The sequence below is a fragment of the Pavona decussata genome, unplaced genomic scaffold (assembly GCF_977016875.1).
Source record: "Pavona decussata unplaced genomic scaffold, jaPavDecu1.1 SCAFFOLD_84, whole genome shotgun sequence".
In the NCBI taxonomy this organism is placed as follows: domain Eukaryota; kingdom Metazoa; phylum Cnidaria; class Anthozoa; order Scleractinia; family Agariciidae; genus Pavona; species Pavona decussata.
In genome coordinates, this window is record NW_028145502.1 from 286,283 (window position 1) to 313,682 (window position 27,400).

The 27,400-nt window shown below is 39.0% G+C and overlaps 4 protein-coding genes and 2 pseudogenes across 5 annotated transcripts; 3 read left to right on the plus strand and 3 right to left on the minus strand.

Annotated features, from left to right (window-relative positions):
• The first annotated feature begins 554 nt into the window (after nt 1–554).
• On the plus strand, nt 555–5,417 carry LOC146475257 (uncharacterized). Its single transcript, XM_085115626.1, has 3 exons — nt 555–1,124; nt 3,911–4,198; nt 4,697–5,417. Exons 1-3 carry the CDS (start codon nt 1,043–1,045, stop codon nt 5,080–5,082), a joined length of 756 nt encoding a protein of 251 aa, XP_084971752.1. The 5' UTR covers nt 555–1,042; the 3' UTR covers nt 5,083–5,417.
• Nucleotides 5,418–5,558: 141 nt separating this feature from the next.
• LOC146475258 (uncharacterized) lies at nt 5,559–11,486 on the minus strand. The gene is made up of 3 exons (XM_085115625.1): nt 11,184–11,486; nt 8,080–8,370; nt 5,559–7,824 (listed from the first exon to the last, which is right to left on the minus strand). Exons 1-3 carry the CDS (start codon nt 11,263–11,265, stop codon nt 6,728–6,730), a joined length of 1,470 nt encoding a protein of 489 aa, XP_084971751.1. The 5' UTR covers nt 11,266–11,486; the 3' UTR covers nt 5,559–6,727.
• Nucleotides 9,554–13,297, plus strand: LOC146475259 (uncharacterized; annotated as a pseudogene). The gene is made up of 2 exons (XR_014865853.1): nt 9,554–9,579; nt 12,182–13,297. The product of XR_014865853.1 is annotated as an uncharacterized LOC146475259 (transcript).
• A 1,655-nt stretch (nt 13,298–14,952) lies between these two features.
• LOC146475260 (uncharacterized) lies at nt 14,953–18,482 on the plus strand. The gene is made up of 2 exons (XM_085116058.1): nt 14,953–15,629; nt 17,805–18,482. Exon 2 carries the CDS (start codon nt 17,841–17,843, stop codon nt 18,480–18,482), a length of 642 nt encoding a protein of 213 aa, XP_084972184.1. The 5' UTR covers nt 14,953–15,629; nt 17,805–17,840.
• Nucleotides 18,483–18,598: 116 nt separating this feature from the next.
• LOC146475261 (uncharacterized) lies at nt 18,599–21,500 on the minus strand (annotated as a pseudogene).
• A 1,270-nt stretch (nt 21,501–22,770) lies between these two features.
• Nucleotides 22,771–27,343, minus strand: LOC146475262 (uncharacterized). Its single transcript, XM_085115538.1, has 3 exons — nt 26,437–27,343; nt 25,419–25,616; nt 22,771–23,106 (listed from the first exon to the last, which is right to left on the minus strand). The coding sequence occupies exons 1-2, from the start codon at nt 26,813–26,815 to the stop codon at nt 25,450–25,452; spliced, it is 546 nt and encodes a 181-aa protein (XP_084971664.1). The 5' UTR covers nt 26,816–27,343; the 3' UTR covers nt 22,771–23,106; nt 25,419–25,449.
• Between the last annotated feature and the right edge of the window lie 57 nt (nt 27,344–27,400).

Sequence of the window (27,400 nt, forward strand, 5' to 3'; positions counted from 1 at the left end):
CGAAACCCCGAGAAATTGAAATGACATAAGAATCGCTTGGAATTATCATTAATACAGAAAACGGTTAATAAAATGCACTATTAAATCATAAAAGGCAATCAAACTTATGAAAGAAGAGGTTTATAAGTGATATTGATCTAATGACTTTATCCAATACTGACACACTCTCGACCTTGAAATCATTTTGAATCATACCGTACATGCTGTCACTTGCCAAAGCTCGTTGTGCTTACCTCAACCTATCCTCTAGGGGTCGCCATTTCTCCTGACTCTACAGAGGGGGTAGGGGGATCTCCTTCGGAATTTTTGAAGGGAGGATTTTACTGATCTAGATAATAAGATTTTATCTCTTCTAGCCAAGAAGTAACGACAAAAAAATCATATCTTACTCTAGTAATCTGTAACATATTTTTTGACCCAGAAACGGCTCAAAAATTTCACAAGCTTTGGCCCCATACAAACCTTCACAGCGTATATAAGAGACCACCCCCTTCGGGCGACAGGCTAAATTCACCGATTTGTGATTTGCATGCATATGCTTATTATGATTTTGATTGATTAACAAGTACACCAGAAAAAATTAGTATAATGCTGTTAAAAAATAATCAAATTAAAAAAACCTTGTTCCGACGCTAGTAGGCTTTCAAAAACGCGACGTTATAGTTAGTCCAAGTAATTTGAAACTAATAATCATGATTTTTCCCTCCTGTTGAGGGGTTTCGCTACAAGAATCTATCTACTGACATGTAAGATTGTGATGCGTTAAAACTGACCACAACGGCTTGAGTAATATGTATTTAAGGAAGTAATATAATATCGATCTGCTTTCTACGCAAATTACGCGTATTAGTTCTATTATTAATATTACCATTAACAACCACACAGCGTAAATACAGCATGATTGCGTCTTTTGGCGAGTCATGAGCGGTGATTTAGCAAGATGGCTACTTAAGAAATATTGAGAAATATATTTGTACATGTGTCTCACTTTGTTTTTCATTATTTTATTAGAGTTAGAAAGCAAAGAAGGAAAACTGACATCATGGCAAACTTGAGGACCTGTTTTAGCTGTGTGTGTTCGTTCCAAGTAATGTTTCTCCTTGTCAGCTTGGCTGTATGGAATGGTAAGCAGATATCAACCTAGTAGATCTAACCTCCTTCATACATTGACTGAGAGAACCAAACAAATTACGTTTATTATAACAAATGCCTCGGCAGTGTTTAAAGCACACAACATACCAATGAGAGTGAAAGTTAGAACATTATAAACAAATATTTCATGAAAATGAACATGGAAGCAGACCAGTTGGTTATTTAAAAAAGTTACTGAGGGGTTGATCTCAGGACTACACTATAAAACAACTCCGGTTAGCGGTCAGAGCAGATGGAACCCGGGACCTTCGTATTTCGTTCGGTGCCCTAACAACACTCCTTGACACTGCTCCCACATGGAGGTAGATTTTACGCGGATTCTGGCCATGGTTTCTCGGGGACCATGCAAGGGAGCTGTCTTTGATAAGAAGTTGTCAGTAATTTCTGTAAAAGTAGAGTTTTGAGCTACTTTTTGTCTTGTTGGGATCAAGGCAAGAGTTTCAACGACAAATGGTCTCTTCAGCATCAAATAAAATAAAATGCCCCATATTTAACGAGTCTCTACCGGCCAAGTAAACCGTCTTATCCTTAAGGAGCGGTGTCCGAATTATAAATTAAGGAAAAAAGGGTTTACTTATAGCGACGGATTCAGTTGTGAACTGAACTGTTGAATTAATTTTAAGGTACATTTGGATATTGTTTATCTACAATATAGTAAACCTATGTTGGTAGCAAATCAATGCATCATATTTCGTTAAAAGGCCGTTTAAGTTAAGTTAGCAACCAGCTTTCACCGCGTGTCAGTGCATGTCCTTGCCACAAGGTAACTACAGGCAATTTCTCTTGCCTTTCAACAACGTCAGTTAGGTATAAAGAGCAAGATACACGTTGTAAAACTTGGTTTCAGTTTTTCAGTTCGAATCGGTTAAGAAAATGTTGAGTCTCCGACGGCCAAGTCAAATACCATGACCTTTCGCGAATGTCGGTCGAATGTTCTAACCACTGAAAAACAGGGAAACTCGTGGTGAGCTACTCATACACTGATCCTGCATACAATCGAAATTGTTTAGGAGTCTGTCGTCATCATTGTCATTGATCATGCTAGGAACACCATTATTTTACCTCCGCTTCTCTTGAATTCCTTTCTTTTTGAAGTATGCAATAGTTCAGTTTTAAAGTGGAGTTGCTGTACGAAAACAAAAATATTCAAAGGTCATATATAAAGGTGGTATGTTGGTTCAACAAATTGAAAGTTAAATATAGTTAACAAAACTTCTTCTTAAAGTATTAAACAGCCGTCAGTGTTGACAAGATAGCGTGAACACTTACCTCAATGACAATCTCTAGGCTATGCAAGACAAACACTACAGGTTTAAAACAGTACGGGAAGACTGTCCTTTACTATCTACTAAAATCTATTCAGTATAAAATGAAAAACAAAATTACTTTCATTTATCCCTACCTCTTGGAACTGGCAATCAATACCACTTTTTAACGTTGTATTGATTGATTGTTAGTGAATGTTTTCGTTTAATTCTCTGTTAATTTTCCGTGTAAATGTGATTAAATTGCAATGTTCTTTTCTGACAATATAAAATAGTCTGAACTTGTTTATTGTTGACTTTAGGTAATAAACGGACCCCGTTTTTACCTAACCATGTGTCCCACTGTGCACATGAAAGACTTAGAGCAACTACGTCACTCTTAATGCCTCTTACACGTAACAAAGAGCGTAAATTTCATATTTTAAAGTTCTCCCTCCATAATCTGTCTTAGTCTTACTCCACCCATAAAACTTACAAAGACACCAGTTCTTTCAGGGCTACGTTTACCATACAACTAGAAGAAAATTCTGTACATTGTGCTTGAGTTAGCATCTTAAATATTCTAATTGTGTTGTCCTTTTTTCCCTTGTATAAGCCGCAGAATAAAATACACAATATAGCATTGTAAGGTCGAGAAACGTAAAAGAGAATCAGTAACTATCCGTAAAGTTAATTACCCATAATTAATGGTGTACGTATGTCTGTAAAATATTGCACGCTTCAGAGATATGTCTACCTCATGTTAAACTCAACAAGGATCGTACTTAATCCTGATCTAGTGTGGTCGAATTCAGAAACAAGAATGACGATGAAATATCGGGTTATATTGCATCCAAGTGAAATTAGTCTCCAAACGTTACATTTATAAGAGGTAGTCAAATAGCTTATATTGAAGGTTTCCAGGAGGAATGTTGAGACGGCAGCAGCTTATCAGCGCTTAAAAGAGCGATTACTTGAGTCAACTTTACATGAAGTACCTCGTCTTTTAGAGTTGCTATTTCATAAGCTGTCTACATTTATCAGCATTATGAAATACAAAAAAACCCTAATCTTATCACCTCCTGGCTTAGGCATTTTTTAAAAATAGTTAGTATTAGCAACAATTTGTAAAAGACATTCAAGCAAACGGTGTTTGAGGCTGGAGGAAAACCTGCTTTACTGGGTTTGGAAACAACAAAGACTATGACGATGATGATAATTAACAAGTAAACCAACGTGTTTAATTGAAAACCACTTTCCCTACGAGCAAAATGATATCCTTCATAATCTGGCTTGTTCCCGTCCCAGTGTAATCTTTTGTTCTCTGTTGAAAAACTCACGTTCCTTTTTCGTTGCCCATGGTTCCTTGTTGTGAAATAGCAGTGTTTTCTTTCTTTATTCACTAGATATTATAGGGAAATTGTAACAGGCAAATGATAAATTAAAAGATAAGCTATTTTGCTTCTTGCCAAATTTCCACTGATGTAACTCATAATTTCTTTTATTTTTTGCAGAGGCATTAGAACTTGATTTCAATCTTACACGGAAGGAAATCATAACTTTTCTTGGACAGAAGGCAAATCTCGGTTGCTATGCAACCAATACAAACTCGCCTTTGACTTATTTCTGGACAAAAGACAATCAAACAGTCACGCAATCGTCAAACGTAAGAGCTTTTGGCTACCTACTTGTAGTCACGCCAGAGGAGGATAAAGATTTTGGAACATATGAATGTAACATCACCAACGGAGTGTCAAGTACTCGATGCACTATCTTGCTGTCGAAAGGCCTTAATAAAACAGGTAAGTACAGATGCACTGGATGGATTTGTACCATTATTGCAACGCTCTTTGAGGCGTTCAAATCTAATCCGATCTTTCCACGTTTAGAGTGTAGGCTCAATTAACGGGAACAAGTCTAGTGTTTTGCTTCTTGTATCCAGATCTCCCACCGCCAGGATGAACGCAAGTGGGATCTGTCTTGTATCCTAACGCTGAATTTCTACAAATACTTTATTTGACTCGTCCATTACTTCCAACCGGAGATAGTGATCAAACCAATTACTGTGTCAAAAAGTGACAGTGATGTTATTACACTTTCTCCTTTTAGTAAGAAAACTTGTCATATAATACTTGAACCAACTGTTTTTCTCGCAATACATTTTCCGGTGGTTTACGCCAATTACAGATATTTGAGGTCGAGTGTTTGTTAGATCTAATTGTCCAGTTCAACACCTTAGGTTTAATTTACCACCCAGTTGAAAGACGCTCTAAACTTTTTTAAATTTCCTTTTGTTACAGAGAATGATGGGGGAAATTCCCAAAGTAAGCGTACGACTGGATGCGTGAACATTTCAGTTTTGATGCCTGTATTGGCTGTAGCAGTGATGTCACTCCTTCTGTTTGTTCATCTTGTAATACGTGGAAGGCCGACCTCAAAAGATCAAATGATAGCAAGAAGGATGAAACAAAGTGAGGAGACCAGCAGTCGCCAAAGCGAAGCAAGTACTTCTGTCATCGAAGAATCCATTGAAATGCATGTCAACAAACATTCGTCACAACCACCTGTCAATGGGCACGTGTCACGCTCAGCTATTAATGAGCACGCGTCACACTCGCCTGTCAACGAGTACGGGTCACAGCTGCCAAACCAGGAAGCTCAAAACAACAACGCCACACAATTTTAAGAGAAATGCTAGCAAGTCAACATGTGAACTGGAAAAATTGAAAATTTAGAAAAGTCTGATAGAACCTCAATATCTATCTCCACAAAAATCCCTTATTGTTACGACAGTCAAGAAATAAAATGTATTCTCTTGGGACAGTTAAGTTGGTCACAGAAAACTCTGCGGGGGCCTCGGAACGAGGACCTAGCACTAAGGCCCCCAGTGGCTAAGAGGGACAGAAGGCTCTGGTGACGAGAATGACTCCATATATGGTGCGAATATATGACATCACATTCTGATGTCATTCTGATATTTTAGCCCACACTCCCCTGACAAAACGCTTTGGGCTCTGGGGCCAGCTGCAAATTCTCCGTAGTTAACTTTTTTTTGTATTTCTTGTACGTTTGTATCGTGCAAATATCAAGGCACTGGAGAATGTAATTTTTGTTGACGGCAGCAAAAAATCATGACTCGCACAAAAAACAAAACAATACTACTCGAAATAATAACACAACTTGCGTATGTTTAGTTTATTTCGGCTGATGTCTATTTAAAAGTATGCAATAATTACAAACGTCAAAAATGTTTATGAATGTAACTACATGTAATGGAAACAGCTAAAAAATTAGGAAATTTAAGTATTTTCTTTGTTATGCCATTTCGCATAATATTTCGTTGAAAGTTGTTTTTTTCGATTTGAATTCCAACTTGATAACAACTCTTTTTCTACAATACTGTAATGCTAACGACTCTTAAAATTGGAAGAACTTGACTCTATTGATGTGTAAAAAATGTTAATTTTAATGTTTATCAATCTTTGCCTTACTAGAGCAAAAGCTGGAACTCTCGGTAGCAAAGGTCAACATTTCTAATTAAAAATCTTACAAGAACCTGCCAAAAGTCTAAGAAAAGGGCATTTTGAGATTCCCTGTTGAACTATATTTTATATAAAACACATATGCTTGAGAAATAAGCAAAAACGGCCTTTCAGACTTCGAATATAAACTCGAGACTACCTAAAATGTTTCATTTTGACCTGACCTGTGTCAACTTTGCCGTAAGATCTAGTTTGTGATTGGAAACCAAAGATAACTATGTACTGCTAGCATTGTATTTAGAGAAAAATCATTAGTTGTATACGCGCAGGTGCTTCAATATCACATCATCCACATTCATTTCGCGACGTAATCTTAACGCAGTTTCTCGCGCATACCTCGGAGAACCCCGCCTCCAACCCATCTCCTCAACCATCTGCCTTTACAAAACGTCACCTACAAAACGATTTTCGTTTCAACTTTGTCCTTGGCATATGGTTTTCAACAGCCACTAGATAAACAAAAATCAAAACACTCTCGTTCGCACGTTCAAAACCTTGTTCCTTTTCCCAATAAAGAACAACCTAATATAGAACTAACATTGTTCGACTAACCAACCAGATTGCTGGAAACTGAGTGACGTCAAAGAGAATCGATTGATCTCTAGAAAGTTCTAGGAATTGAATCAATCGAAATCCACGCCCGTTTAGCCAATCAAATTACTAACTCCAGCTCGTTTGGGTTTTGTTCGCGCGTAATAATTTTCAGGTCAAACGAAAGTCGTTGTTTCAGCGCCTAAAAATAAGCAGGACGTCATCTGATATTGGACTAAAACCACAGTCCTATTTTTATCATTTTAAAACCGGTTCTTCTTTATCATTTTCTTCTTCAAAAGACATTTTCTCCATATAATGACTAACTTGAGGCTCTTCATCAGGTTCATTGTCCTCGTTTCCTTGTTCAAAGTCCATTTTCTCCATATAATGACTAACCTGAGGCTCTTCGTCAGGTTCATCCTCCTCATTTCCATGTTCAAAGTCCATTTTCTCCATATAATGACTAACCAGCGGTTCTTCGGATCCCTGGCTCACGGCTTCACCGTCACTTTCGTCACCAGGTAAGAAGAAATCTGCTATTCTTGGAGCCTGCGCTACAGCTGACTTGTGGTTTACATCGGAAGAAGCAGGCGTTTCTCCTTGGTGATCATCTTTTTCTGCTTCGCGAAGGATTTCTTCCAAGCGTGGGATCGCTTGCGTGCGCGGGCTTTCTAACACACCTGGGATGTCCTTCACATCCGGGCTGTCTTCCTGAACGCGGAGAATGTCTTCCAAACGTGGAATCTCTTGTACTCGCGGGCTGTCTAACGAGCGCGGACTGTCTAATGCAAGCGAACTGTCTAACCCGCGCGGACTTTCCATTGTGCGTGGACTGTCTGCGTATGACTTGTCTTTCGCGATCGGACTGATTTCTGGCACACGAAGGATGTCTTCCAAACGTGGTATCTCTTTGTCGCTCGTGGTGTCTGATGATCGTGGGGTGTCTAGGGTGCGTGGACTATCTTGTGCTTGTGAACTGTCTTGTGTGCGTGCAACGTCTAAGTTTTCCCGCATTTCAATTTTCTCGCCTATGTGATGTTTTTCATGTTCCACGATATGCTGATCAATTTCCTCTTTTTGTTTTCGTCGTTTCCTGAATCCACCGCAGCACGTTTTATTTTCCTTTTCTTCAATTTCTTCTTCCACTTGCTCTGCATGATTCGCTTCTAAGGGTTCCTGGGCCATGTGTAACTGCAAAATGTCTTCTTCAGGGAGAAGCCATTGACGTCTCCGTCTCCACTGAACTAAGAAATGAATGTTTAAAAGAAGCGATACCATCATGACAGCCAGGACAGGCATCAGCACTGATAGATTTACACATCCAGTAACAACTCCAGGATAAGTTTGCGCTTCTGAAAAAAACACAAACACAAAAACGAACAAACTCTTAAAAGCGTTTGACACGAATGATGCTCTGTGATTAGTCACACGCGTGCGACCAACGCCTATGTTACAAAAATGCTTTGGCATGTGAGAATTTGTGAGAATCACCGAAGGCACACGAGAGGCAAGGAAAGGACACAAGAGAATCAGGCCAAAAGAGAGTAAAGATTTGGACTGTTATTGACTCTAGTTGTATATTGTAGTTCTAATGTCTTTCTCCTTACCAGTATTATTACATCCTGGACGCAAAGAAATACTGTATTTTGTACTAGTCCTGCCGTTGCTAACGTGACATTCATACGTTCCAAAGTCTGATTGTTTCTCTGGAGTTACTACAAGCGTGTTGTTATAGACTTTTATGTTTGATGATTGCGTGACGGTCACATTGTCCTTTGTCCAGGAATAGATAAGGGACGAGGAATTGGAGTGAGTCGCGTAGCAACCGAGATTTGCTGGCTGACCGAACGAAGTTGTGACTTCTCGTCGTGTGAGGTGCATGTCAAGTGTTGGGCCGTCTGAAAAACAAAACAAAGTCAAGTCCACGATCAATAGCTTAGGCTATGTTCACACTACACCAGCTAGCTTTTGTGGTGGCACGATACCAGATTATCCTTTTGTTCACACATGATACTATAACAATGGCGCAATTTTTCTACTGGAGCGCTGAAGCACCGCTCCGATTTCGAAGGTAGAGAACTTGGTAACGGAAAACTTTCGTATTCGCCTAATTAGCAGTGTGATCAGGTAACCGGATCGGCACGCCTACTAATTTTGTGCGGCAGGAAACCTATCCGGCTAAGGGCTACGTTGTGCCGTATCTGTGTAAACATCCAGACATATTTACCTTTGCTGATCCCTTCCTTTATTCTCAAGACCTGAATGTTTGATCAACTAATGACGTTGTAAGGAGAAATTTGATGCTGATCATTATTATCATTAGCGTTGAGAGTCCAGAGTCATTTGTCTCTACAAACCTCTTACAGTTTCTACCACGTAAAACTTCTAGTCCTTCGAACCCAAAACACACAAACCGGCTTTCCAGGATTTACCGAACCGACTGAAGAAAGCTTTAGGGTCATTTTAAAAAACTTAACGTTTTAATTTTCTAGTTGTTGTTCAGCCAGAGAGTCAGAATAGGGTCTGTTTGATATTTAGTCCTGTGTGAAAAATAAATGACAATTATCAGGCAGTAAAGACATTAATAAAAAAAACAATAAGATGCAAATTATTCTGCTCAACGATCACCTTCGGTTGATTTCACATGCCATTAAAACAATTAGAAGGAGCAAACGATAGCTCGAAATACACGCAAACTGTATTTTATCGCCTTAGTTTTATCAAAAGGCTGTTATCCATTCTAATGACCAAGTTAGGTAAGATATTTTTCACCGGAGGCCCTTAATGCGTTTCTTTGCTTCAGAGCTCAAGGTGGATCGATATCGCCTTTTTGGGGGCATTTCTAGAACAATTTGTTTTGGCACGAAAAACAATAAAGTATTTCAGCTAAAAAAAAAATTATGTTCAAGTTTTTTCGAATTTTGCCTACCAAATATTTACTTGGAAACCGGACATTTTTCCTGTTTCCAGTTGGAAGATTATTTTACATTACAAAATATTCATCACGGATGAAGTGATTTGAGGTTGACGTAAGAAAGCAAAAAGGATTACAAAATATCTATTTTACATTCTCCTCAAGAAAGAAGTTGAGATTAAGTCACAGAAAGGTTAGCTTAGAAACTTCGATTCTAATCAAACACTATTTTAGAAAATTTAGATCTCCTGACCATTCCGCTTCTAGAGGACAACAATTCTACGTTTTCTTGGGCCTGTGAAACAATAAAGTGACCATTCAAATGAAAGCTACAGAGCAGAACTTTCCGTTGATGCATTTTACAGCGGTAAATGTTAGCTACACCGTCTTTCGAGTTTGGTGATTAAATTAAATCCTTAAGTATCACAATTCACATAGAAAATACAGTAAGAGCTATACTTCCAAGTGGTCCTGTTTATTATGCTGTATGAGGTGTTTCTAGCTTTTGATTGTAAAATCCTTACGTGTGACCATTCAACTGAATGAAAGCTACTAAGCAGTACTTTCCTGTGGTGTTGTTTATTATGCTGTACAAGGTTGGCTTCTAACTTTTGAATCACACTTTAGGATTTTATCCACAGACTCAAAAGTTAGAACCACTTTGTAAATGATTAAACAGCACCAGCTGACCTTGAACAACATGCCGCTAGCCACTGTGGTCAGTAAGATGGTACACCTGTAAGTTTTATTTTAGCATACATTGGTCCTCTTGCTTCGCTGAGTGAAGCCCAAACAGGACAAACACCGGCAAGAACAAGGTAATAATTTACTAAGAATCGAGGTAAGGATCCCGTAGCATTCCTGGCTTTTGGAAAGAGAGGTTTTGATTTGAATGGCCACACTTTAGAATTTCATCCACAAAAAAGTTAGAACCATTTGTCGCATTAAAATAAACAGCACCATGAGAAAGTGCTGCTCAGTACATTTCACCCACAGTACACCGACCATGTACATTACATATCTCAGAAATCAATTTTAGTGCACAGAACAATGGAAAACTTGAAATAAATTGAAGTATAATTGTAATGAGATTCTAGCCATCAAAACTTGAGCTTAAAATATTGTTCTTGTATCTTGTTCACATTGCAGTTTGTCGCCCCAATATAGAGCCCTAAAACCCATCACCACATCTACATTAGAACAACAGTGAACAAAACCTATTTAATTTCATCGTGCTTCGCAGAAAGCCTTGGTTTATATGTTTCATATATTCATAACAGAAAGTATTGGTTAACATTTAACCTAAGTTTCCTGATTCCTGACGATTGGAAGAAATTATGTTACGTGTTGCTTTACAATTTTTCAGATCCAATTTTGGCAAGATTTCCGCACAGCCTCATACGTACATCAATTATACATATTTTGCGACTCAAACGCTATTCATGCTCGTTCTTCGTGTAAGAGGGTTAGTATGACAGTGATGTAAAGTGATGTATGTAAAACAACAATATTAATGTATGGCAGTATGGGACTATGCGGAAATCTCTCCCAGGTTTTTGATTAGTCTCGAACTAATATCTCTTGATCACGATCGATACACACAGATATTCCTCAAGAGGTCAACACACAGCAGCAAACATATCGAGATAAAAAAAAATGCTGATGAACTGCGCTAAATCGGTTAAACAGTTTGAGTTTGGTCTGTATCAAAGGACTTCAAAACATTACAAACACGAACAGATTATGATGGAAATAAGGTAACTTTCTAAAAGATATAGCTTACTGATACCTACTTACCATTTTTAACAGCAAAGGTGACAAAAACAAGCATTCCTTGAAAAATACAAACATGCCAGAGACATGTCCATGTAACCGCCATCTTGATTCTTTGTTTATCACCTGAACTTAACCATTACGCAAATTTGTCCCCGATTATAACTCTCAAAATCCCCAAAAGCCACCGTGATGGTTGAATTTGGAGAGGACTTTACATTAGGGAAATCCGAAAACCAAAAACAAGCAAACTAAAACTGTATAAAAGTTCAGCGTACTTCAGCGAACAAAGTAATCAACATGACGACGGTGTTGTGTGACCACTTGGCGCGTGACATGGAAAACTCAGCCCAGCTCTCTCTCGGACCCTCGTCACGTTTTTAAACATATAAATTGATCGAGGAAGAGTTACAATAATGGTCCGTTTTTCTTAACAATAACCCTACTAATACAAGGGATAATGAACATTATTACATTTCATGTTTGGTTACAGATGACCAGGATGGAATTAAATTGCAACTGAAAAAAAAAACCCTAAGATAAATGGCCAATTTTTAAAATTTCTTCCGGGATTTCTTCTCTTTAGTACTACGAAAAGCGCTGAAACGTACTGGTCAATCTAGAATTGAAATCACCTGATATTTTCGTCTCAGGGCCCTACTGAAGAGCTATTTCAAAGTTGAGCAAAGGCTGCTTGTCAGATATTTTGTGCAGTTTTGACCAAGACACAGCAGATCTCGATCTCCTCCGACAATTTCACTCTTATCGTTACGGGACAGATTTTGGTGTTTCCTCACACCGACACACACTGTAGTTCCAGAGAACACTTTATTCCTTGTTTCTCAGTCCGACGACCAATTGAAACAGTCCTTTTCAAGACCTTGTATTTATGTGATTTGACCACATTCATCATTTCACACATTTTTAATGGAAAAAGCAATATTGTCTTGCAGAATGGGGTGACTTCAGCTGTTCCCTACCTCCAGGTCATCAGCTTAATTACAATATTTTTTCCATTACAGTTGCGAATCAAGCTCAAATCAAACACATGTTTGGCGATGTTGCATCACTGGTTCAAGCTCATGTTCTCAATTCCTCGACGAGAGCCGATGACGAGGACAGAGAAGTTCATTCAGTGGTCTTCCCTGGTTGCTTACTGTATCGGTGGCTTCTCCTTTCTAGCCGCCCCACAGTTATATAACATCATACTGCAACTGGACTACCGAGGACACTCCGAAGGATTCATACGATTAGTGGGACTCGGAATTGTTGATGTTGGTTTGATATTCGTCGTATTGGCTCGTTGCGATCATAAAATATACCGGATGGGTACCATATCAGCCTCAACCTTTAGCCGTCTGCTCTGGGTACCGGCCAAGGGTCTGATGCTGATCTTTAGAGATATGTTACCTCTAGCATTTGCACTGATTTTCATGGCTCTCGATTCGTCCCTCTCTTTGAGCACCCTAGTGATTTGGTACTGTGAGACGGAAGAGCCTTCGTCTCGCGCCTTTTTCAAAGAATTACTCTCATTTGTACGAGACTGCCGTGGACTTAAATCGGGAGGCTCGATCTTGGTGGCTTTCATTCTTGGTGTAATTCAAGTGATCTTTTGGTACGTCTTCGTGGTGAGGCCAGATTTTGCTCAAATAATATTCAACCTCGATCAATTTGAGGGATTTGCCAGTAGATATTTGTCCACATTCATTTACCTACTCCAATACACGGCTTATATCACGTACTCTGCGCTAACAATGTTAACCGCTGCCTTGTGCCCATCTCTTTAAGCTATCGAGTCTTAATTGACCTGCCAGTCTTGCTAGTGCTGTTTCTTGTTGATCAAATTGAGAGAAATCTCTTTCTAGCAATACTGATTATTAATCTCCTAAGTGTCATCATTTTTCTATTGTCGATAGCAATTGAAAAGCGATCTAGGGAGAATACCGCAATCGACACGAACAATGGACAAGACGATTCCCCTTTATAAGCTAAAAAACACGATGATCATAGTGCCTCAAGTTGTCAGTGACATCGAGAGTATTATAGAACAATCGAAGTCCTCCTTTTCATTTAGATACTTGGCCAATTTTTTAAGGACGTTCGCGTGAAATTCTTCTACCCCATAGATTTTTTGTCAAATTTTAGCGATGGTCAGCTAATAAGATAATGATGCCAGAAATGCAAAAAAAAATTTAAAAACATAAAAAAAATGGGGGTCACCGATTTCGTTTCAGAAATATAGTGCGGGAAAATACCCTGATTTCGAAAAGTTGTAGTCTGAAATGTCAGCCGTCTCCTCCCCCTAACCCACAGGAGGCGCCCCCTGTGGGTTAGGGGGAGGAGACGGCTGACATTTCAGACTAGAAAAGTTGCGCCTTCGTAACTCAAAATGTTCTCCATAGTTTAAGTTTAAAATATTAAAGATGAATAACAGGTGACAAACTATTTTAGTAAAATTTTATCAAAGGGGGCATGTTTCGCACATTATTTCAACTGGTGTCATTCTTTTAATTAAATTTAGACCTTAAGTTGGGGGTAAACGTGAATTTGAATGGAATTTTAAGAGGATTAAAGAAGGGATAAAAGAAAGAAAATTATTTTTGGAACACCAACAGACAGTTGGCCCCAGCCCAAGAGCACACCAGGTTGGCAGGGGACTGTTTGGGTGTCCATATATCAATTTTTAACTTCAAATTCTAATTTTTAAACTACATCAAATCTTAACTATTTCTTATTTCTCCAAATTTTACCATTCTTTTGAGAAAAACTATCTCCTCCCAAATATACCTAAAAATCACGAAAAAAATTACATAACACCCCAAAACATTGATTTGTGTTTTACGCTTACGGTTTTTGTATTGCTTGAAACGCGAACGAGCTATTTTCCTTTAACCGATTTTAAGCGGCGTGAAAACGGCTTTCAGGTGTACGCCTGCCTTAAAGAAGACATTCACGATCGTCATACAGCCAAAAAAGGGTGCAATTCGATGGCGGGCGGGCAGAAAAATAGAAAGTAATCAAACTTCCGTCCCATAGATTTTTTTTCATTTTATAATGGGTAAAGGAAATGATCCATTGAAAAAAAAACTAGGGCTCGCCGAACATCTGAGAGATCAGAGTTATAATCTAGACAAAATAGTCCGGCGCTGTGGTGACAGATTCCAAAGACACGTTTTTGTGTGACAGGTCGGAGAAGGACTGGCACCAAAACAGGGATATCTATCCCATGATTCACAGCTCACAATGGTTACTCGATGCTCGATGTTCTCGTTCGATTGTTTTGTCTAAACTCTGAACGTTTAATTTGTTCATAGTTAATTGAGGGACTGGTTATGAAACTTTGCCATGAAAACAATGGTGCTGCAAATTAATGTTGGAAGGGCCAGGACAGTGCACAATCATTTGTTTGAATGTTCACACTACAGTTGAATATCTTAACACGAACGTTTCTATTGGTCAGTTGCTCCAACATATTTCAAAATCTATTGTCGTCTGTGCACTGTCAAGACCAATAACAAAAACATTTAACAAAGAAATTTGTCAGGCTTCATAACCATTGCCCTTTATTAACTTTAATTTGTTTCTTGTTAGTCTATCGACGCCAAGAAAATGCATCTTTAGCCCGAGCCGTTTAATAGCGTGGCGAAAATGTGAGAAGTAAACTTATTTATTTACCTAGAATGTTTGGGTAATACGTGGAGACTGATTATACACTACCCTAGCAGAGCCTTTCTTTTGCTTGCTCAATTTTGGCGTTCTCGAGAAAAACTCTGTATGAATCGAGTAAGAGCATGCGCTGGATGTTGCCAGGATACAGTTTCGAACCCAGGTCTAATATGCCTGATTGGCGCGCGCTTGCCGCCATTTGAAGTCCTCCAACTTACAGCATTTCAAGCCGAGCTTTTCATCTGATCTTTTATCAGGGCAATGAGAGGAGAAACCACCAATAACATTGGGTGCGAAGGAACGTGAAACGAAAGTTCATCTGACCCCTTGGATAACTGTTTCATTAACGGAATCGCCAGTTGATAAATTAAGGATATGCCGTGTCCGGTAGGAAGAGAGACGAACGTATCTGAGCCAGAAACAAAGAACTTTAAGGCAGTTGACTGCTGTATTGACAAACCATGCAATACGTGGAACATACCAATTATATTAAGAAGAATCTCGTCGAGAATATTAAACTGGTGCTTGGCTTCGAGCAGATCTCGCCGCCACCTTGATTTTTCATGGTTCAGCGGGCTCAATCACAACCATCGGTTTTATCACTAAACGGATGCTCGCACTGGAAAAACCAGTTTAACGAGAGAAAACAAGATTGACTAGTCCAGAAGTTCGGGCTGCGACAGCTTCAAAGAGTTGACGCATTTCAGGCAGATCCTGCTTTTCTCCTCCTCAGTATTGAAGAAAAAGACAAAAGGAGGCGATTGTACACAAGATTGGTGAACAATAAAGTTGCTCTCTTGTAAGGTAAGACTTTCTTGTTTATTATCAAAACTTAAAAAAGATTAAAAGTGACTTGGTATGACTAATAGACTACATAAAGTATTACATTTCAATTATTTTGTTATATCGAGGGTCAAGTCTCTTGGCGCAAATGTTCCGCAGATATCAACGCCTTTTCCTAGACTTTCGGCTTGCAACCTTAACCCGTCTAATCGTTTCACGTCGTGTAGTAGTTTTTTAAACTGTGCAGTGAAGGTAAATTTTCCCCCTTTCCCTCTTTTTAATGCTGCCACGTCGGCTGACATGTTTTTTTCCTTCGTGCTTCGTGTTGTAAACTGCCCAGTTTGCATTACGTGTTCAGATTTTATGACCAAATTTGGAAAAAGGGTTTTTTAGGTTTTACGGAACACACGTGCTCGCTCGAAAACACTTGGTTTTGGATTTTGTACTGTAACACTGCATTTTTCTCGCATTGGTTGGTTGGCATGAAGATGGAATAAACAAGTTAAACAGTCAACTGTCAAAAGGAAGAAAGATCCTCGCTGTTACTACGCAACTTAAGCAGTTGCGAAAAGAAAGCCTGAAAAAAATTCAGGCTTGAACGGGATTCGAACCCATAACCGTTGCGATGTCGGTGCAGTGCTCTACCAACTGAGCTATCAAGTCAACTGGGAGCTGGTCATATTGTAAGTTCGTAATATACCCGTGAAAGATGAATAAATAATTGTAAATATTTGAAGCCTGTTTGAAACAAATATTTTGAACTGCGGATGAAAGATCAAATAGAAGAAAGATCCTCGCAGTTACTACGCAACTTAAGCAGTTTCAAAAAGAAAGCCTGCATGAAAAAAATTCAGGCTTAAACGGGATTCGAACCCGTAACCCTTGCGATGCCGGTGCAGATGCCGGTATATTACGAACTAACAATATGACCAGCTCCCAGTTGGCTTGATAGCTCAGTTGGTAATCTCGTACCCCGATCTCGGGAATGTCGAACCGTGGGAGATCTGGGTACGAGATTACTCAGTTGGTAGAGCACTGCACCGGTATTTCAGAGGTCATGGGTTCGAGTCTCGTTCAAGCCTGAATTTTTTTCAGGCTCTCTTTTCTTTCTCATTTAAGTAAACTGTCTCCACATTCATCAACCTTGAATTGCGCGTGACATTGCGTGGCGTGTGTCTTTCTTGCGGATACGTGAATTTTCATTATGCTGGCGCGAGAAACAAGGCCAGTTTTAGCCTGAAAACTAAGGCTATTTTAACGAGTTTTGCACTGTGAATTTTTCTGAAAATTGGCTCAATATTAGGATTTAGCTGGTATTTGTACTCCAAAAAAATCTTAGGGAGAATTATACGTGAACAACTCCAATAAATGGTAAAAACGAAAATTGGCCAAACGTATGAACAGAATTTGTTTTGACTTTACGAGGAGATACTTTGGAGTTTCTCTCTTCTTTACACAAAAAATAGCGAAATTTTACCTCGCAAAATTCGGACAAACCCGTTTTGAAACTAGCTGGGAGTGAAGGAATCAACATATGTATCATCCGCTGGTTGCCATGGAAACGGGGTTTACCAGTTGTAAGGGTGTTTTTAGCAAAGCATAAGGACTTAGGTACTCGAAACTATGTTTGAACCCAGATATTTTCACAGGGCTGAAAGAACCAGAACACCAAGAAAAATATATATCACTACTAGCGAAAACTGAAGAAATGGTATAGAGCCCCCTTAAATTTCTTCTCTTTAGTACTACGAAAAGCGCTGAAACGAACTGGTCAATCGAGAATTGAAATCACCTGACATTTTCGTCCCGGGGCCCTACTGAAGAGCTATTTCATGTTTGAGCAAAGGCTGCTTGTCAGATATTTTGGGCAGTTTTGACCAAGACACAGCAGATCTTCCCCGGCAATTCTCCTTTAACAAGAAAAACAAACTCTTATTGTTACCGGACAGATTTGGGCGTTTCCTCACACTACACACACTGTAGTTTCAGAGAACACTTTATTCCTTGTTTCTCAGTCCGACGACCAATTGCAACAGTCGTTTTCAAGACCTGGTATTTATGTGATTTGACCATATTCATCATTTCACAAATTTTTAATGGAAAATAGCAGTATTGTTTTGCAGAATAGGGTGACTTCAGCTGTTCGGTACCTCTATGTCATCAGCTTAATTACGATATTTTTTCCATTTAATACAGTCACGAATCAAGCTCAAATCAAACACATGTTTGGCGATGTTGCATCACTGGTTCAAGCTCATGTTCTCCATTCCTCGACGAGAGCCGATGACGAGGACAGAGAAGTTCATGCAGTGGTCTTCCCTGGTTGCTTACTGTATCGGTGGCTTCTCCTTTCTAGCCGCCCCACAGTTATATAACATCATACTGCAACTGGACTACCGAGGACACTCCCAAGGATTCATACGATTAGTGGGACTCGGAATTGTTGATGTTGGTTTGATATTCGTCGTATTGGCTCGTTGCGATCATAAAATATACCGGATGGGTACCATATCAGCCTCAATCCTTAGCCGTCTGCTCTGGGTACCGGCCACTGGTCTGATGCTGATCTTTAGAGATATGTTACCTCTAGCATTTGCACTGATTTTCATGACTCTCGATTCGTCCCTCTCTTTGAGCACCCTAGTGACTTGGTACTGTGAGACGGAAGAGCCTTTGTTTCGAGCCTTTTTCAAAGAATTACTCGAATCAATACGAGACTGCCGTGGACTTAAATCGGGGGTCTTGATCTTGGTGGCTTTCATTCTTGGCGTAATTCAAGTGATCTTTTGGTACGTCTTCGTGGTGAGGCCAGATTTTGCTCAAATAATATTCAACCTCGATCAATTTGAGGGATTTGCCAGCGGATATTTATGAGGGGTGATCTCCGCCAAAATTATGTTTCAAATTGTGTTATGCAGAATCTCCAATTTTTCTTATTGGCAATCAAATTCTTTTCTAACGAGATTGGAGCGGTAATTGATATATCACAAAAGAAATTGAAGAAACAGAACAGAATTTAAGACACGCGAAGTGAAATAAAGACATTAAAACAGAAATTGAAGCAACAGAACAGAAATTACAACACAATTAACAACCGATCCAATTTCTGTTCTGTTGCTTCAATTTCTGTTCTGATGGGGGTGTGGCTCAAACGGGGAACCGAGCAGAACCTGGGTAAGAACTAGTTCTACATTATAATTTATGAAAATCTATTCGATGATCTTCCCGCGTAAAGAAATTTTTTCCGATTCCAAGATGGCCGCTGATGAGAATGTATTTCGGCGAAGTATTCTAGATGTTGTGGGAGAAGTATTGAGAGATCTACAAGCTTCTATGACTGAAAGAGCTTTGTTTCGTCCTGACTGGCTACTCGATGTTGTGAACAGATACGCAGATTCGTTGGGATTTAAAAGTGTTGACGGGCCTACACGACTCCTGCAGTTCGCATATAGATTGGTCTTAAAGCCTTTATAGCTTAGCTCTTACAAGGGTGTCTTTTAGGGATTTTCCTTTGCGATATGAAATGAGGGGAGGCTCCTTAAATATATTTCTCAGATATGGTTGATTGTGTATAAGGTGCCATTTCCCCATAAGTATGTTCTTGAGGTTGGGTAACGCAGGGTGGTATTGCGTTACAAAGGGCAGTATTTTCTTACGTGCATTTTTGTTTCTCTGTTCCAGTGCTTTCTTTCTGTCAGTGAAAATGACCTCCGAGAGATGTTTTTCTACAGTTGTAGCTGGGTAATCTCTATTCTTGAGGCGTGTTGCAAAATTCCTCATATTCTCTTGAAAAGTGTTATCAGAGGAATTTGTTCTTAGAATAACGCTTCTCCTTTGATAAAACCTTTCGTGACGCCTGGTGGGTGGCAAGAATAGAAATTCGTGTATTGGAAGGTCTCTGTAGGCTTGAAGTTTGTTCGCACGTCAAGGATAGAATCCTTGTTGAGTCTGACACCTTTGTACACTATCGTGTCCAAGAATGTAGTTTCTGTTTCTGAGATTTCAGCCGTGAATTTGATTGTGGGATGGAATTGCTTTTAGAAGGAATTCTTCTATTTTGTTTCTGCTTGTATCCCATACTGATATGACGTCATCGATAAACCTTTTCCAAAAGATAGGCTTAATGCTGCTCTCTCTGAGTATTTCTTTTTCTATTTTGGCCATGAAGGTGTTAGCAAAGGTTACGGCCATTTTCGTGCCCATGGCTGTTCCATGGGTTTGAAGATAATCTTTCCCGTTAAATTGAAACGAGTTTTCTTGTAGGATCAGACTAAGCATCTCGCTTAAAAACCTGGTAGGAACTGGAGGGTTTCCTTGGTGAAATTCTTCGTATCCATTGCATACAGTGGTAATACCCTCTTGTGGTATGTTCGTGTATAGGCTTCTGTCGTCCATTGAAACAAGTATAGCACTTTTAGGCAGTTTAATCTTCTCGATGAAGTTAATAAAGTCTGTCGTATCTTTAAGATACGAAGCTTGTTGTTGTGCTATTGGCTGAATAAGGTGGTCAACAAATGCTGAGATCCGTTCTGTAGGGCCGGAACACCCTGGGATAATAGGTCTTCCGACAAGTGTCGGTTTGTGAATCTTAGTGAGTGTGTAAAACACTGGAATTCGCGGAGTATCAGGTGTAAGAGAGAGCCATTTAGCCGTCATTTCGTCAATGTGGCCTTCTGAAAGCAGTGATTTAATAGGTTGTTGAGCTTTTTTGGCTGTAGTTTCAGCCATTGGTTTGTCTAGGGGTAGGTAGTTATTTAAATCATTAGTAGAACTTGACCCTCGTTAAGTTTGTCTTGTCTGCTTATCAATACGGTTGTGCTCCCCTTATCAGATTTTTTAAGAATAATGCTTTTGTTACGCGATAGCTCTTTGAGAGCTTGGTGCTCTCCCCTAGATATATTATCTTTTGGCTTGTCAAATTCTATACTTGCGAGCTCAAATTTGACCTCCTCTAGGAAGGTCTCTAGAGCTACTGATGGCTGGACTGGTGGTTTCCAGTCTGACTTAACGTGGAAAGGATGAGGTTCGCTTTCTTCTCCGTGAAAAATATACTGTAGTCGGGTCTAGTCGCATTCGTCTCGCAAATTGATCAAAATCCGCGAGAAGTTTGCGCCTGATAAGATTTTCTTTTGTCACGGGTGTTGGGATAAACTTAAGACCACGCGATAGTAAAGTAATTTGCTCATCTGTCAGTTGTTCATTTGACAGGTTTTTGACATGCTGTTTGCGTGACTCAATGGCGTTACAAAAGTGCTTTTTGTCTTTGATTTTTCTCCGCTCTTTTCTTTTTCGGTTTTTGGCCGTTTTGTTAACTCTGTGGTTTGCTTTCCCTTTTCCCCTTACTTCTAAGGAGTCTGATAAGACACAAGGGTAAGATTCACTCTGTTTATTCTCACGTACTTGTGATCTCATTTGTTCTAACAGTACATGACTAGCTATGACTACGCGTACATGACTCCGGGCTAATGTCTCATCGCCATTCATTGTGGTGTTGGTCGCTGTGTTGCTCCAACCCTCGATAACTTCTTTAACCTCCTCTAACAAGGAGATACATCGAGCTGAAAGTCCTCCCTCGCAGGTGCTTTCCTCTCGAGTGGCCATTTCAAACAAGGAAATAATTTTCTATACGCGGCAGCGCGGCAACTTAGTAATCGGATGTATTTTCATAAATTATAATGTAAAACTAGTTCTTACCCAGGTTCTGCTCGGTTCCCCGTTTGAGCCACACCCCCATCAGAACAGAAATTGAAGCAACAGAACAGAAATTGGATCGGTTGTTAATTGTGTTGTAATTTCTGTTCTGTTGCTTCAATTTCTGTTTTAATGTCTTTATTTCACTTCGCGTGTCTTAAATTCTGTTCTGTTTCTTCAATTTCTTTTGTGATATGTCAATTACCGCTCCATTCTCGTTAGAAAAGAATTTGATTGCCAATAAGAAAAATTGGAGATCTGTATAACACAATTTGAAACATAATTTTGGCGGAGATCACCCCTCATAGATATTTGTCCATATTCCTTTACCTGCTCTCAATTCACGGCTTATATCACGTACTCTGCGCTAACAATGTTAACCGCTGCCTTGTGCCCATCTCTTTAAGCTATCGAGTCTTAATTGACCTGCCAGTCTTGCTAGTGCTGTTTCTTGCTGATCAAATTGAGAGAAATCTCTTTCTAGCAATATTGATTATTAATCTCCTAAGTGTTATCATTTTTCTATCGTCGATAGCAATTGAAAGGCGATGTAGGAGGAATACCGCATTCGACCCGAACACTGGACAAGACGATTTCCCTTTATTAGCTAAAAAACAAGATGATCATAGTGCCTCAAGTCGTCAGTGACATCGAGAGCATTACAGAACAATGGAAGTCCACTTTTTTACTTAAAATCCTTCAAGTGTTTATTTGCGGGAGCACAATCACAGATTCTCAAGCGCTACACTTATCTCCTCTCAATGAAACCAATTCTCCGTCCCGTGATCCTTCCGTGTTACAAAGGATCAGTGCTTCCGCCAGAGAAAAAAAAGACTGCACACAGTTTAGAAGACTGGCTTACGAGAAGGCCCACTTCTTAGAGTTTCACGCAAGTCCTCCACAGAGGCTTCTTCAAGCCGCTTCTCTTCCATCCTCGTTCCCAGAGCCTACGATCTTTTGGTCAGCGGTTGGATGGTAGGCCCTGGTACCAGCTGTTACCGGATGTCGTGAATTTCACGACATCTGGTAGCGTACGCTCAGTGTGATAAATTACCATTGCGCTTGCTCAGTATTATTATAATTATTGCTCAGTATTGGTAAATAAAGACAAATGCACAGAAGCGTAGCATTTTTCACCTCATAGGGCATCAGGTTTTCTACAGCCAATAAAAAAAAAAAAGATATTTTTGGATGGACCCAGAGCCACTCGTTCATTAATAAAAAAAAAAAGTTGGGGCTCTGGGGACGAGAATGCTTCTCTTCAGTCTCCGCTCAATTATTACCCGTGAGAGAAGCCTCACAGGAGGAGGGAGGCGAAAGGAGATCCAAGAACTTTATGCTCGCTTTCTCGTAAATCTAAGTTTTGTAGCAAGATGCTTATGAGAGACTTAAACAAGATGGTCTTTGTCGTAGACTAGCCTTCTTTTTTTTTTTTTCAAAAGATCGTCGAAGACGTCGAACGGGAGGATTTTCCAAAAATTGAGTACTTTAAAACAGCTCAGAAGCCATACCCTTTCGAGCCGCACGTATTATTAGTAGATGAAAAACTTCCTTTAAGTGGGTATTAAAAAAAGCCGGGAAAACCAATAAGCTATCAAAAAGTATGAATTTATTAGAAACACGATCATATCTTTATAGCATAATCAACTAAAATAATTTTAGGCCAAAACTGCTTCTAAATAATTCCAGGAACTTGGGCGGCTTAACAGGTGTCGTGGTCCGTCGTGGATCGAACTAACACAGCCCTCAAATTACATTATTTCTACCTCTCGTGGAACATCTTCCTTCAATCTGAAGAAACTGGTATCTGAGTAACAAAAGTAGAAACTGATATACGTTACATGTAAATAACTGATAATATATTGTTATGAAGCTAATGTGTGTTTTCGACTTTAATTTACATTTACTTATTTACATATATTAGGTCGGCAAAATCGTTAAGATATCACACCAACCGTAAAAATAAAAAAAAAATAGATAAATAAATAAGTAAATAAATAAATAAATAAATAAATAAGGTAAGTAAATGAATAAAATACAGATATATTAAAATATAAAATAATGATATAAAAATTAAATAGGGAAAACTACGTGAGTTGTATTTAACTATTATTTAAGAAAAGCTGATAACCTATATTTAAACATTTCTAAGAAAGTTGATGAAACAATGGCCTAAGGAAGGCAGTTCCAGTCCGCTGTAGTTCTTGGAAAAAACGAAAATTTAAAAATGTCCATTTTAGAATACAGTTGCCATTTCCTTTCGGTAAAAGTTTGGGAAAAGTTCTTAAATTTTGGTAATTTTGGTAATTTTGGTTATTTTGATAGCCTTTCGTGATTTTCACTACTACATTGCTGCGTATTTTTGCTGTTTTTATCTGTTACACTAGCTTGATGCATCGGGGAAGATGCCTAAATTAACAAGGGGGGCATGTTGTGAAACTAATGTAAGAGTGTGTTTTCGACATTAATTTTAGAATACAGTTGTTATTTCCTTTCGGTAGTTTTGATGGATATTTTTCAGATTATTTAACATTTTCCTGTTGTTCAAAGATTATAAGTGCCCCTGGGACGAAAATTTCATTTTCCATCTTTTTGCATTTTCGTGTAGAATATGACCTTCTTACTCATGTTACCAAATTTCAATCCTTTACGGCGATTGGAAGTATTTTTTTTTTAGCTTTTTATTCGAGATTTCACGGCCGCCATTACTTGGCCTTGTTCCGGAAGTTAAGACTCAAATTACAGGAAGTGACGTCATTGGCTCAACACGAAAAATTCCACATGGCTAATTTTCACATGGATTCTACTTCATAAACTGTATTCTGCTGTTGCGAACTAAATAACAGTAGAATACAGTTTATGAAGTAGAATCCATGTGAAAATTAGCCATGTGGATATTTTCGTGTTGAGCCAATGACGTCACTTCCTGTAATTTGAGCCTTAACTTCCGGAACAAGGCCAAGTAATGGCGGCCGTGAAATCTCGAATAAAAAGCTAAAAAAAAAAATACTTCCAATCGCCGTAAAGGATTGAAATTTGGTAACATGAGTAAGAAGGTCATATTCTACACGAAAATGCAAAAAGATGGAAAATGAAATTTTCGTCCCAGTTGTGCAGGTTTGCCTACTTCCTTAAACCTTGGCTTGGGCCTCCTCGAAGGCTGAAATCAAGGCAAAATACATAAGGATTTTGTCAGCCTGATTGGTTTCCCTTTCTAGCTATTTTCTGAGAACAGTTGCGTTGTTTTTTCCTGTTGGTATATTTTGGCAAAACCAATTCTTATCTCTGGTTGGGACCATCTGGCCTTGGCTGAATTACAGTCGTAGATATGTTTACAGCACACTACTAGGTGTGATTTGAGTGATACTCGTAGATAATATGTAGAATAGAGGCAGATTAGAGTAAATTTGTGTATAATTGATGAAGTGAAGAACCAGTCCTTAAAGAATAAAGAAGAGCTACAAAGATTCCTGGTGCCTCTCTGCTAAGCCAAGCGAGTGTCCTACAATATGGATGTAACTGATATCGTAAGACAGACGTGAAAAAGTCTTCACTTTTTCAGGGAAGAAAGAAACAAGTGAGTATGAAATTTTTTTTCTATAGCTAGAATATTTAAGTCTCCATGACAGGAAATTTTGTTGACAGGGTGCAATTGAGTTGCAGAATATTTGTTTGTTTTCTTAGAAGGTGGGAAATTTTTCCTAGCTAATGTCAGCAAGAATGTAAAATTGCATGAGATAGCTGTAAAAGAAAATGTCCAAGCGGTTAGTTTAATCATAAGTGGAAGCCATCGCCTCTGTTTTGGTAACTGGAACTTTTATGCAACCCTTTCAAAGAAGAAAATAGCGAAATAAGAAAAAAAAAAGTAGTATCGTGAAATAAACAGCTTTAAAATCAAAATACTTTCCAATAGTTTTCATTAATTTATATGGTCATTTGTTAGGATGTTATCCACCGACTCAAACTTTGAACAACCTTGATCTTGAACAATAGAACTTACAAACAGCATAGCTTTGGTTTGAAACGATAGAAGTTTCTCCCACAAAATCAAAAACTAGAGCAGATAAATGAAAGACCATGAAATAAAACAAGGCTCTATCCGCGCGGTATGTTACTTACCACTTTTGAATTTCTTTTAAAACTACGCCGTCTATTTTCCAAAGCTGCCGGCCTTTTCTAGCTTACTTTTTGGCTCATCCACCTCAGCCAACTCGATAACTTCCTCCTCCCAGCTGATCAACGCACCAGATTCGCTTTCTCTTCTAAGTTTGTGACGCGTTAAGGAACAACTACCTTTTCGGCATTGCCTTCTCTTGCCTGTAAACAAGTTCAGATGTACATCATTCTTTTATTGTCACCCATCTGAATGTAATCAGCCTTGAACCTTCCTCGTTCCCAGTGCCTACGACTTTTTGGTCAGCCTTTGTGATAAAAGACCCGCGAACTTTTCGGACGTTTTGAGAAACGCACGCCAAGAAGGCTCAGGGATGCGAAAGGTCCTAGTCAAATATGGTCAAAACAGCGAGGGTGAACGCACGGAGAAATTTGTGGTGCGCAGCAGTTGTTTCTAAGCAAAATTGCAAGCCCTCCAACTTCGGCCCCTGGGTCACATGACATATTTCGTGTAATTGAACAAAGGAAGGTTTAAACCTGTGTGCGCACTGGACACTATTTCATCTTTCTACTTGAAATGTTGTGAGTAACATTTCTGAGGCAGACACACTGATTTAGCGCGGAAAGTTGTGATACGACGGAGTGGTCATTTTTTTTTTAAATGTTCTCTCTCCTTTCCACTACACAAATTTTGCTAAATAACCTGTTCTCATTTAAGAGTGTCCATTATTAATCCCATCATCATCATAGAACTACAATTAAGGACCAACCTATGCCAGTATTGTGTATCCGTGATATGCGGTCCGCTTGTCCCATATTCCATTGCATTTACCAGTCGTTTTAGTCAGTCTTCAGTAGCTCAGTAGATCACGGAGACTCGTGGGTTCAAATCCCATCTGGAGCTCGGATTTTTTTCCGAGTGTCCACTTGATGCAAAAACTTATCATGCTGTTATTTCCCCAAAAGACTCACTTTGGTCGTTTTAATAATCAAAAGATTTGTAAAAAAATGCACCGTTACCCACCTGTGATAAGATGCTCGTCGATAATCGAATTTCTTTTAGTTGCGTCTAAATATGAATTCACGCTTCCTCCCCAAACTCTGTCTGGTTTATAAGAGATGTGCGGTACAGCTATCGATTTGTTGCGAATTGGAGGCAAAACTTTGTATTCTTTGACTATTTCAATAGCTGTTTCATCATCTTCACATGGATCGATATCAACGCTGTTTTTCACGGCTTCTTTAAAGGTGTCTTGCTGCGTCTCGGTTGATTTACAGTCATTTTTCTCTTCCTCTTTTTTCTCGTTGATTCGTTTCGCTTTACTTTTAAATTTCGCTGACGGTAAGTTAGGTGCTACACTGGGATGAATTAAATTTTTACCACAAGAACATCCGTTTCCCATTTCAATTTAAAAGCGGAAGACAGCATCACAGCATGCATAAGAACATTTTTTATGACGCAACAAAGATGACGTCAGGCAGAGAACATTCTGCAATTTGTTAAGCCTAACAAGGCAGACTTTATAGAACAGTTATCAATTGAGTGACATGAAACCCAAATAGAAGAAATTACTCTGGTCGATAACAACAAGCATAAACAACATAATGAACCAATCAGAATTGCAAGTCCAGTCATGACGCTAAGCGCGGAAAAAAGTGTGTGATTTAAGTCACGATTGGTTCTGATTTTGCCTTTCCATCGGTTGGGTCAAGTGGCAAAAGTTTTGCCAACTAATCACAGAGCGCAGTAAAGCAAAACCAAAGCAAACGAGAATTACTCTCGACGCTCAGTTGAAAACTGCTCTTAGTTATTAATACAAAACCAACTTTCGTTAACAAAGTCATTAAGCGCGCGCACGGGGCATATAGTGGCTTTTTACTATGGAACGCCAACATTGTCATATGTCTTTCGATGTGTTTTATATGCAGAAGTCACGACGAAAAACTTTTGAATGCAGAGGTCCACACAACGCAGGAATTAAACTTGC

Excerpts from the sequence above, each read along its gene's own strand:
- LOC146475257 (XM_085115626.1), top strand. The coding sequence starts at position 1,043 with ATGGCAAACTTGAGGACCTGTTTTAGCTGTGTGTGTTCGTTCCAAGTA. Across the intron at positions 1,125-3,910 it reads CAGCTTGGCTGTATGGAATG|AGGCATTAGAACTTGATTTC; the intron begins GTAAGCAGATAT and ends TATTTTTTGCAG. Across the intron at positions 4,199-4,696 it reads GAAAGGCCTTAATAAAACAG|AGAATGATGGGGGAAATTCC; the intron begins GTAAGTACAGAT and ends CTTTTGTTACAG.
- LOC146475258 (XM_085115625.1), bottom strand. The coding sequence starts at position 11,265 with ATGGCGGTTACATGGACATGTCTCTGGCATGTTTGTATTTTTCAAGGA. Across the intron at positions 8,371-11,183 it reads CACCTTTGCTGTTAAAAATG|ACGGCCCAACACTTGACATG; the intron begins GTAAGTAGGTAT and ends TTTGTTTTTCAG. Across the intron at positions 7,825-8,079 it reads TCCAGGATGTAATAATACTG|AAGCGCAAACTTATCCTGGA; the intron begins GTAAGGAGAAAG and ends TGTTTTTTTCAG.
- LOC146475260 (XM_085116058.1), top strand. The coding sequence starts at position 17,841 with ATGTTGCATCACTGGTTCAAGCTCATGTTCTCCATTCCTCGACGAGAG.
- LOC146475262 (XM_085115538.1), bottom strand. The coding sequence starts at position 26,815 with ATGGGAAACGGATGTTCTTGTGGTAAAAATTTAATTCATCCCAGTGTA. Across the intron at positions 25,617-26,436 it reads CGACGAGCATCTTATCACAG|GCAAGAGAAGGCAATGCCGA; the intron begins GTGGGTAACGGT and ends ACTTGTTTACAG.